The 12274-nt window shown below is 38.5% G+C and overlaps 1 protein-coding gene across 2 annotated transcripts in view; it reads right to left on the reverse strand.

The window, feature by feature from the left end:
* The window catches only part of Noc2 (Nucleolar complex protein 2), a 30586-nt gene that overhangs the window by 1240 nt on the left and 17072 nt on the right, over positions 1-12274 (reverse strand). Inside the window, exons 12-14 of one of the 2 annotated variants that reach the window (XM_045763925.2) lie at positions 11187-11402; positions 6193-6348; positions 2067-2299 (exon numbers count right to left, since the gene is read on the reverse strand). In XM_045763925.2, coding sequence (XP_045619881.2) covers positions 2067-2299; positions 6193-6348; positions 11187-11402 — 605 coding nt within the window. The remainder of the gene's footprint in view (positions 1-2066; positions 2300-6192; positions 6349-11186; positions 11403-12274) is intronic. The other variant, XM_045763932.2, reaches the window with a different exon arrangement.

Below are 12274 nucleotides of genomic sequence, written 5' to 3' on the forward strand. Positions count from 1 at the left end.
GAGAACAATTAACAGCTTGCATATTGCAGCATTATGGAAAGCAGCATTAAATCACATTAAAATTATCAATAATCATTGCACAACATCAGAAGACTATGCAGCAGTCGCTTTTGCCTAACCAGAAATGCAAGAACCCAGTTAATCTACTGAGGCTGATGCATATAAAATATTAGCTTTAATTTTTATCGGTCACATTTTAATGGATTAGTTAAATCTTTAAGATAAATGACACTAGATGAGAGGAATGGGTTGAGACAGTACTGGTCATTTACACACACAGTACTGGAAAGCAACATCATCCGTGGCAAAAAAATAAAAAATTAAAATAAAAAAATATATAATTTTGCTGGATCCTGGGTCTTAATTTGAGATAAAAAGGTTGGAGTTCATTGTGAATAAACTGCATACACTTAAATGGTCTTGTTGCAAACCCAGTTCTGAAACTCTTCCTTGACAGATGTAATAGAACCCATAATCACCATACCAGAAATAATTATTTCTTTGATATTCCCCAGAGTCAAACTTATTCTGTGTAAACATTATGCAAATAAAGAAACCTAGTCTATGGAACTCGCTTCCCAATGAATTGAAAAGCTGTCCACCTTTAACCTTATTCAAAAATAAAACCAAAAAGTACAAAATTTCATCTTCATAGTTTCCTACCTAGTGCTTTAAACTCACACTGTATCTAGTGCTACCCAATCCCCCAATATATGTGGCTAAGCCATACAACTTCACCATTGTAATCATTCCTATCATCATATATCATGGTTGTTACACTGAATGCATATTTCACTGCATTATACCGTGAAATAATCCTCAAATTATGCTACAATGTATCTGTTGATAATCCTCAAACTTTACTATAATGTACCTATTAATTTTCTTCAGATTTTCTTACAATGTACCTGTTAACATTTTTTTAAATTTTACTAGAAATTACCTACTTAAAATTATCTGTTAGATTAAGGACCTGCCCGAAATGCTGTGTTAGTGGCTTTACAAGAATGTGAAAACAAATACTATGTACTCTCATAAATTCAATGTGCCTTCTTTATATATATATATATATATATATATATATATATATATATATATATATATATATATATATATATATATATATATATATATATAAATGAATAAATAAATGTGATGTATCCTCACGTCCTTTCTCCTACCCTCATAATGGGTAGGAAATGGCTAAGTAGTATATTGGCACAAATGAAAATACATACTTGAGTATGCTCTGAAACCAAGTACTGCAATGTTTAATGAAGATGACACATTTCCTCACCCCAGTTTAAAATAAAGTCACAATAGTCATTCTTATACTTCATTCTTATACAATATACTATTGTATATTGATATTCCATTATCATGTTATTATCTTTCAATTTGCCATCATGATGTATGTTGAAGAGAACAACATTTTTATTTGACTGGATGGTAAAGAAAGCAAAAAATCTTGTTTAATATAGTCTGTTTTTTACTAATGTTTTGTAATGCTGAATATGACAGTGCCAGTCACAAATTACTATGAATAGATATATCTTTTAAGAGTATGTATAAGATTATATATATTTTTAATTAAAATAAAATCCTGATGGGGAGGGGAGAGCAGGTTTTGGAATTGCCAACCACTTGGTTTAATGTATGATAATGAAAACTAAACAGCATTGACAACATTGTAGAAAAATACAAAGAATAAACTAATAGGAAATGTTTTGCAATATTTTTAAAATAAGAGAATGGTGTTAGGGTTGTGCTTCTATGACTGACAACATAGTGTTTGAGACGAGTATAAAGATTTCAAAGCTTTAGATCATGCCTAAATTGACTACACTTTAAAAGTTTATTTAAACGCATACAGTATTTACAATTCACTGCAGCCTGCATTAGGAGGGTAGCCTAAAAATATGATATTGCTTTCATATCTTTCAGAGCAGTGTCCGAGGTGGTCTCCATTAGGGGTACGTTATAAATTATTTACTAGCAACAAGAATTTAGTCATTAATTTGTGTTTTTTAAATGTTATGACTTAAACAACATAAAATAAACAGTACCTTGTGTCATCGTCCATATCATCGTCATCTTCATCTGATGCAAAAAGTTCCTTGAAATCATCATTATCTTTGGCTTTTTGCTTCTCAAGTAGTTCACGTTTCTTTACCACAGGAAGATTGTAATCATCCATCTCGACACGGTTAGAAATACGTCTTAATTGTTCCTTTTCACGTACTTTTTGCCAACTGGCATGATAAGTAGCAAGAGGAGTACCTGCCTGTTTAACTGAAATCTGTGAAAAAAAAAAAAATAGTCAGAAGCATTAAAATTAAGGAAGTTGAGATTTAAATGTCCATTTTCAGTATGCCACTAGTAGGTTTCAAGATGTACTGCTAAACCATAAGAATTGTACCAGGACTCTTGAGATCCACTTTGGCCCACTGTGAGCTAGGATCAGAATCTGGCTCTACAAGGTGAGGTAAGATTAAGAATCAGAGTTTTACCCATAGCCAAGAAAATCAACCAGAAAGGTTAAAAACAAAATAAGCAACTGCTTGAAAGAAAAATTAAAATTGAGGAAAAACAAAGCAAAGGATAGTTTGCCACAGGAGGACAACCCTCACTTTAATGTGCCTGCTTGTCACCAATGATGGTTCAGGCCACCTGGTCTGACTGTTACGTCATTCACTAGTAGAGAAAACAAGAGCAAATATCCTTTACAGGCAAAGGCTTCTGTAGGTTGGCTAGTACAACTACCTGTTGGGTTTGGACAATGAGTGCAATTATCTAAGTGTAGTTATAAAATGAGAACTACACCTGTGGTGTCTTCCCCCACACTCCGTCACATAACGCTTTGAAACTACTAACGATTTTTGTTTCCACCTTCGCACTTAATTTATTACAACCATCTACCACTCTGCAAAAGTGAAATTTCTAATGTTCTTTTGGCAGCTTTGTTTAGTTAGCTTAAATCTGTGACCTCTTGTTCTCTAGGTTCCAGGTTTCAAGAATTCTTAATGACTTTTGCCAATTATCTTTACTATTTTGTACATAGTGATCATACTGCATCTTTTTCTTCTAGGTTTGGCATATACCTCTAACCTGTCTTCGCAACATGTGATGGTACCGAATTTATCCTGTAAACCCCATCCCATTAATAGACCCTTTAACTTACGTGCACATAGCTCGTTTCATAGCTACCAATGTTTCCGTGAATTGCTTGTTATGGGGCACGCAACCCTTCTCGTGGTTTTTCCATTTTAGCCTGGAATGATCTAGTATCTGGTCCTAGTCCCCAGTAAGGCTCAAAATGCCTAGTGGAGAGCTTTAGACTTGGAGCTAACCAGGCAGACAGTGCAGAAAGTCACCAAAGCGAGCCCTCTCGGACATCCGCAAGTCCAGACAGAAGTCATGGACAAAGAAGCTAAGAATACTACCAAAATAGCATATTTCACATATAACTAAAAATCTTTACGAGGATCAGGTGGTCGTTCCTTTAGTGTCACATTTGTGTCCTCATCACAGGCAACTTGGAAGCCCTTCCAGCTATTCCCTTCTCTTTTCTAGATGTGCTTCATTTCTGTACTAGATGTGATGTCATTTGTATCCTGGCTCTGTGAAGTGCCATCTGATGCCCGATATGGTCACCTTGTACCATTCAGCCCTGGCAAAATTTCCATAAATTTTCCATTTCCAAATTTCCATTTCTGGCAAAGCCTCTTCTTTTCTTTTGGGGTAAGTAAGTAATTATCAAAAGAAGGCACCAAACCGGGAAGGCTATGTAACACCACCAAATGTGCGGAGTAATCTGAGGGCACTAAATATCACCAAGGATGCCAATACGAGAACAGAAACGCATAAGGTGAACGATATCAAAAGTATCCGATTCACCAAGAATTCTATCGAGGAACAATTGACCACGAGGGACAGTCGGAAAGCAAGACACACCCTCGTCCTGGAAGTCAGGACATTCAACAAGAATGTGCACAACCGTAAGAGGAACAATGCAATTTGGACAATAAGGAGCAGGGTGGCACTCCATTAAGTGACCGAGTTAAATGTGTATGGCCAATATGTAACCGAACCAGAACCGTTTCCCACCGCCGGTTACGGTGGTAGGAGGAAGGCCACAGGGACACGCAACTCTTTAAGAGTATGCAGTTTGTTACCAGTAACAGAAGACCAACAACCCTGCCAACGGGCAAGGATGGAGGAATGAATAACTGGGTAAAAGTCAGAATAAGGAATACCTTCACGGGAGATGGGACAAGTGCGGATAGCTTCTTTAGCGGCAGCATCCGCACACTCATTTTAAGACACCAACATGGCTGGGAACCCAGCATAACTCTACCGACTTAAATTTACTGGAGATAAGAAACAGCCAATGTTGAATCTCGATGACCACCGGGTGGACCGGATTAAAGGACCCCAAAGCCATGAGGGCACTACGAGTCAACTACCACTACAAAGGAAGATTGACAACGAGAAAGCAGGAGACGAAGAGCATAGAGAATAGCATAAAGTTCTGCTGTGGGGTAGATATTTCTTATCTTTTCATTGAGCTATCCCTGGCCACCTTTTTTCTTACCTTTGGTACCTACTTGCTACTTGGATTGCATTTTCTTTTCCGTATTCACTTCAGTTATTTGTGTCCGTATAAGCTAAGGATTCCTTTTTGAAGGTGACTTTCTTTTCAACTCTGGCCTTTGTTATTCTAATTTGCAAATTTCATACTCATTCCTGTAAAGTGTTGTTCCTTTTGTCTGGATGATTGCTCCATCTCCAGTCTTGTCCTTTTGGGACAAGAAGAAGTCTTCTGCATTTTATCAGTGTCCTCTGGCAGTGAATGCTTGGTTTGTCTGGTCAAAGGTGCAGACAATGTCCCAGGCATTATTTCCATGCTACTCTAACTTTCTGAACTTTGATTTATTTTGTCAGTCCTGATTCTCTGGAGGGTTGTTCCAAGACCAGGCTTTTACAGATTATTCATTGGACGTTTTGGTTCAACTAGCCTTATGTGTATCCAAGAACACGTAACTTGGGCAAGTGTGCTGCTATTTCTTCATTCTTTGCTAATGTCTACAGCTTGAGGTTTCTGGTAGTCTAACTGGATGTTGGATGTTTCCTCACTGCCAGACCTGTGTAGCTCTTAGGTGCTTTTCCAGATGCAGAGTTCCTTCATTCCAGAGTTCTGTGTTTAAATATGCTTCAGTTCAGACAGTTTCCTGTCTGTGGCAGCTCTGGAAAACAGAGGAGTTACTCAAACACACTATAAGGACTCAAGGAAGCTTCCATGGTCTGCTTTGTGGAAAAGGTAAGAAGAGGAACCTGTAATTGGAATTCCTTTTCAGGGGCTAGCAAGTGGGATTGAACAAGAAAAATCACACACTAAAAGCCAGGTGTAGCCACTGCCTTCACCTTAGGAAGGCCAGACAACCACAGGGAATCACCTCACACCCTGAAAGCAGGAATGGCAAAGGCCCCACATGGAAGTTCAGGAAACAAAAGCTGCTGTAGACTGACAAAAATGTCAGAGGCAATTCCAAAACCAGAGGAAGAAACCACTTCTAAACAAAGAACACGAAAAGAGAAACCCCCGACACACGAGAACCCAGAAATCAGGACCCTTACTGCATTTAAAATACTGTATGGGAAAGAACTCTTAACTCAACATGAACCCACAATAAGAGTGGAACGAGCAAAATCAAACAACAGCCTCCCACATAGAATGAAGTAGTCTGAAAAAGCCCAACAAAATGAAGAGAGCCATCAAAGAGATAGTCTTATTTTCTTAAAATTGTATTTTCTTTCAGGTGTTGGTTTGTTTTGTTTAGTCTAATCTTTCTAGTTTGTTTCCTCGGTCTCACCACCTACTTAGCTCCAGGAAAGACGGCAGAGTTCTCAGAGGACTGGTATGATTCTTAAGGCTTCAAGACACCAATGTGTAAGCACTAAAAAGGGGACCTTCTCAGAAAAAGTTAGATGGATTGTTTATAACAGGGAGAGAGACTCAAGACACATCGTCCTTAAGCTACCAATACATATTCACATGCATTAAATTTAGATTGATTTTGTAATTCTAAACCTTCAGACTACAAGGAATTAACAAATATATTTTAACAACTAAAATATAATAAAACAATCTACACATTTCTCTATTTGGAAATTTTTCACTGATAAACTTACCTCCCAATCTTTTACAAGCTTTGTGTCTCCAATTCCAAAAGTGATGTCCTTTCTTTTTAATTCAATAAAATTTTGATTTTCTTTTATTTTTTCCAGAAGCTGCTTAATTTTTTTGGTGTAGTTTGGTACTTTGCATTTCTTTAAAAATGACTTGAGCTGTAAAATTGAAACATGAGATCAACTTAAATTATTTGTTGCTGTAATTCTTATAAAAATATGATGCCTCTACTCCACAAAAGTGGAAAATAAGGTAATGATTAAAAAAATTAGGTCGAATGAGCAGAATATATATATAGGTGAGAACATATTTACAGATATTGAATACAAGATGAGAAGACAGCCAATACAGAGCTCTCTGGCAACGAGATTAAAGCGTCCCAGTTTCCTGTTGGCTTGTGCGCCATGTTATTTTTATATTGTATCTACTTTCTTGGAGCAAGGAGCACATTTTCATCCAGGGGAATTTTTGCCAGTGCTTTGGGTATTGCACCTATCCTCAATTAGGATACTACCACGGGTCTCTTTCCTAGACCAGCTCCTATTTCTTTCTGGGAGCAGTGTGCCTCAGTGAATCATTGGGGTACTGATCTTTAGGTTATGTACTTTTGTGGCTCTATGCATTTTGGGCCTTACTTGTTTGCTGGCTGTGCACTTGCAGAACAGCCGAGGCTATTTTACGGCTGTCAGCTTGTGGCACCACACATTTTTGTTACAGTTTGTTATGTATTGCAGCCACCGGGGCACTGAACCATTTTGAATTCCTGATCTTAGAAATGCTGGACACTTTAGTTGTCCAGCATTTGGAATATTTGGGACTATGTCCTTTTTATTTCTGGCTCTGTCAGGTACTATGATTTCTGCTTTCTGGGACAGGTTCAGCCAATGGGGCAACATGCTCTCATCTGGTAATGTACTGCATTCAGTTTGGGCTGTTGCACTTTCCAATATGTATTGCCATAGGTTAGGCTGGATTATAGGTACCTCCAGTATTATAGGATTAAGGTATTTCATACCTTAACCACTGCCCTGCATCGCATTTTATGACACCCTCGTGGCGCGCTGAAAAAATCTTTTCTTATTCAGTATTGTCAAACTGTGGTCTGATCATGGGAAACTAATATAAAATATTGTATACGACATACTTTAGCTTTGATGGAGCCGAGTAGTTGAGCAATTTATGGGCACTGAGTGAGTAGGTGCTCAGACACCCTCGACCCCGCGGAATATAATTGTTCATAATTATTTCAATGTCTCATTCATTTCTTCTCTGGTTTCTTGCTGTAATATTATTCAGAAGTGTGTAATCTGTGGAATTTACATAGTTAAGTGTGTGTGGAATATCGATATACTCAAATTATGGAGCTCTTATTTAATGACATGTACATTACATTCTAAGATCAATTAAACATTGTTTTTGCTGTTATTACACTATACACATGTTATACATAACTACATTTTGTGTGCACCATAACGAACCACAAAAATTGTGTGTACACAGAACAAGAATCCAAAGTCAGCCCAGCGGCCGACAGCATAGTGTGGCAGGGGCTGCACCAAATACATTTTTACATAATTATTTCAGTGTCTGTGAATGGTTTTATATCTATTTTTTTTGCAGTAATATTAATCAATAGTGTGGAATTTATATAGTTCAATGTGTGGAACATCGCTGTTTTAAAATTTGGGGCTCATATATAGTGACTCGTATAATATATTCTTAGAGTAACCAAACAATGTGTTCTTGCTGTTATTATGCTATATACTGTACTCACGTTATATATCACTATCAATATTTATATGCACTATAACAAACTAATAAGCAGTTCTGGTGGGTACGTGGTCGAACTCAAAACTTGGCACGGAGCCACAAGCAGACGACGCCAGCAGTCACATGATGCAAGACAACGCCTCCAATATTCTACACATCTCGCTATGACCAGCTACAAAACTGCTCTTATTATCACATTCCTGTCACAAAATCCCAAATATGAATCCATTTCAACAAGGTTATGTTGTGAAGGAACACGAGGTTGTTTCATGATACATAGATGCAGGAAACAATGGCTGGGTGCTCTCTCTCTCTACCTCATGCTGTGAATATCATAACTAGCAGTGTATTCACTGATATCTGAACGTTGTACATAGTCAATCACAGTCGGGATCATCTATGACACTACCAACGCAAAATAATTGCAGTTGCCTATTTTATTCATTGTTACTAAGTGGTGCTGTGGCCCCTAACTGCATAGAGGTGCTGTGCGCTGCTCCTGCATGCACCAGCCTTGGTTGCTCTCTCAGTACTAGTACTGATGCTCTCACAGCTAGCATGGATGCTGCCGATTTTTTTTTCTTCAAAATGGAGTCTGTTAACTGGAGTCCTGAGATACAGGGTGCGAGCCTTGTGGGAGTGTTAAATCGCTCCCTATACTTTAAAGTGCCATATGGCATTCTGTGCAGTGCAGTGGTTAAGTTCCTCCAAGATATGGGACCTGATATGATACCATATTCACTAATAACACAAACTACTACCTACTATTTTGCTTTCATCTATGGCCAGAATATGCCTAAGTAGAATAGTATATAATATAATCATGTAACAAATAGGTACTAATAAGATTAAGTAATAAATAAATGGAAACAGCACTTCAGTATCAATTTAATAATATCCTGTAGAAAAACGGGAAGAAATGTTCTCATTTTATTTTTTGTAAGCCCCCACTATCTTGTAGGCCCTAGGCACTGTGACTAATGAATAATCCAGCACTGGCTATAGCATGCAGGTGCATGTTGTGCCATTACAACATGGCACAACTTTTGTGGGAGGATTTCTCATTCCTATCGCTTGTTTCCATGGTGGCTCGACCCTGATGTCATGGCTTTTCCAATGCTTGAGCTTTGTTTTGGCACCCCTGGCCAGAATTTGCTGCACTGCACTTCTGTAAATGTGGTTAGTAAGTATAGCACAGTTTTGCGTGATTTATTCTTTCTGCCCCTGGACATTATGCTGCTGCTTTTCCTCCACTTACAGGACCTGGATGCCTGGTTGGGTGGAGCATCTGCAGCTTATTCCAGGGCTCTTCCTTTTTTTTTTTTGCTAGGTAGTATCTCCATTTCAGTTTGATTTAAGCCTATGCTTCCATTCCCCTTGTGACCTACGTATGTCATGCTTCCCTTGTGCATGCTCCTGCTGTAGTTGGGAGCAGATTTCCATTAGGCACTCCAGGTCTTTCGCCTCAGATTTTTGGTATTGTATGTCTTTTGTGCATGTTTAAGGATACAGCATTGGCTTCTGCACCTTGTATTTCTAGTTGGTCTGTTTCAGGGCTTTTCTGCATGGTTCCACTGGGTTGAGGATTGGACAATGATCTCATATTTTGTGGGTGGGTTCTCTTTACAGTTTGGAAGCAAAGGATTCCTCTATGGCCAATTCCCCCCCCCCCCCCCTTCTTTTTCTTGCCAATGACTGAGCAGGATTTGACTTGGTATGTAGGGACTGCACTCTTGCAGCCAAGCTCCCTCCCCGGATGTGCCCGAGACATAGTTTTGGATCAACCATTCAGTTTTAGTTTGCTATGATATAAGCCTGCAAACTGTCCTCTACTATCGACTTTTCCTTTTTCCCAATTGTGAATTGGCAGGGTTCAGCTTTGACATACCAGGACTATGATTTTATCTTCTTGGCTTCCTTTCTGGCTGCAGCTAGGGCTGTGGGTTCTGGGTTGTCCTGGTTAGGGTCTGAATATTGTCTTTTGTGACCTGCCTTTCCCTTACACTGATAGTTATTGGCAGATCTACACTTTTTGCAGGTGGGCTCCCATTTAGGGCACTGAACTGGGGTAGGGAATCTCTCTCTTCACTTTGAAATTTCCCTGGGTTTCAGCTTTTCATGTTTGCTTATGGTATTTCACTTCAGTGTGTGGTTGTGGGGTTTGCCCTTGTGTGAAGATTTGGTTGCTTGGTTATTGATAAGGCTTGTTACAATTTTTCCCAGGGTGGGCCTAGGTCGGGGTGCACGTGGGCTCCTGGGGCCAGATTCACGAAGCAGTTACGCAAGTACTTATGAACGTGTACATGTTTCCTCAATCTTTGATGGCTTTGGTTACATTTAATAAACAGTTTACAAGCATGAACACTTCCCAATCAACTGTTGTTATTGTTATAAACAGCCTCCTGGTGCTTCGGAGCTCATTAACTGTTTAATAATTGTAAACAAGGACACCAAAGATTGACAAACAATGTACAAGTTCGTAAGTGCTTGCATAACCGCTTTGTGAATCTGACCCCTGGTTTTTTTCCCCACAAGTTGCTCTTTTAAGTTGGGCAACTGAGTGGCCAGCCACCCTGTGTATAGGTTTTCAGTTCTATAAGTGAGTGCCTTTTCGGGTGGGGTCTTCCAGGCGAGTTTTGTGCCATGACTTCTGTGGATGGTATTTGCAACCTCACCTTTAGTATCTGTGGTACTTTGTGATGTTGTGAGTGGAACTTCTGCAATTGATCCAGATACTTCACAGTGCTGTGGGATGGTTTCATCTCCATTCTTTTTTTAGTGGACGTTTCTTTCTCTAGTTGGATTTGGCTCAAGGGAGCAACCAATGAACTATAGTTCTCTGAGTCAGTCCTTCAGTTGCTACCAATGTTATCCTGTCAACTCTGAGCATGTTTGAGTATTAACAAATAAAGAATTGGTAGCTTGAGTTAGATTTGTGATAGTCTTCCTTCCTCCAACTACCTGACCAGACTATTCAAACTATGTTGAACTGAATGGTGGGTGAGAAGATCATTAGTCTGGCAGGCTGGCTCACAGATGCACCTGAGGGACCAACTCAGAAAGCATAATTTTGTTTCACTAAACACTATTTTTTATATCATGAAATAAGGTGCATATTACCAAGGCTTTACTGTATTTAATATAAATATAAGCACAGGAACTAATGAGTAAGGAAAGGGCTCACATATGACGGCATACTAAACTAGACAAAATCAATTTAACCAACCTGAAGAGTGGTAGGCACAACCAGTTCTGGGAAACCAATGGATGCACTTTCTGCACTTAAATAATTAATTATACCATCATAAACTTGGTCAACAACTCCGTCTTTGAAGGCCGACTCTGACATTTCTGCCCGTGAAAGCCTCAGCATGCACAACCAATCAAAGGGTTTTATAGAAGCTTTTTTGTGTTTCTTTTCCAGTTGAGCTTTATTCAGAATCTGCAAGAAAAAATGCACCAAGAACTTTAAACATTATTATAATGTAAATTGTGAGTATATTTTAATACCTAAACTAAGACGATATAAATACAACAAATTTTCACCAAGTTTCCCAGCACTGTTTTCAATTTTTTAAATGAGAAAGGTCTCTAGTGCAATGATAAATTCTCCTAGTACCAGTCACAAAGATTTTTACACAACTTTGCTGGCTTATTTTTACCTCCACAAAGTCTGCTGGCTAAACTTTTATTATATGTTTGTTATACCTATCAGTGTCTGAGGAGTGACTCCTCTTATATGTACAGTATTTATACCCAGGCCATTTAAATTTCAAATTTTTGTCATATTTGTTCTTGAAGATGTGGTAGGAGATGGTTTCCACTGTTACTTCCTGTAAGTGCATTCTACTTGCTGAAATACCTCGCGTGTGTCCTATGGGTAGTATTGAATGTACACAACCATAATCCGTGATATCTGAAGCTTCAAGTACTTTCTGCATTCAGCACTGTAATCTACATCATATGAGGCCCACCCCAATTTGAGTTAGCCAAATTTGTTACTAGGAACATCCAAAAATTAACATTTGCAACTTTTTTAGACTATGACTTGGTTACTATTTACCTAGCACTTTCACAGTTTCCTTGCCAACTCCTGCTGTTTACCTAGTTACTTCCCGCAGTTTTCCCATGCAATTTTAATCTTTTACCTACATATGATGAACACTAATTCATTCAGATTACCCAAAGATTTGGGTTATCATAATTTGGATTAATGAGCTATTACTGTACAGTACTCATAGTTCGTGTTCTATTCACTGTACGTGTTTGACTTTTGAAGTCAAGCTAACCTGTTTTCGAGTTATACCAGTTTGC

The sequence above is a fragment of the Procambarus clarkii genome, chromosome 14 (genome assembly GCF_040958095.1).
Source record: "Procambarus clarkii isolate CNS0578487 chromosome 14, FALCON_Pclarkii_2.0, whole genome shotgun sequence".
Classification (NCBI taxonomy): Eukaryota; Metazoa; Arthropoda; class Malacostraca; order Decapoda; family Cambaridae; genus Procambarus; species Procambarus clarkii.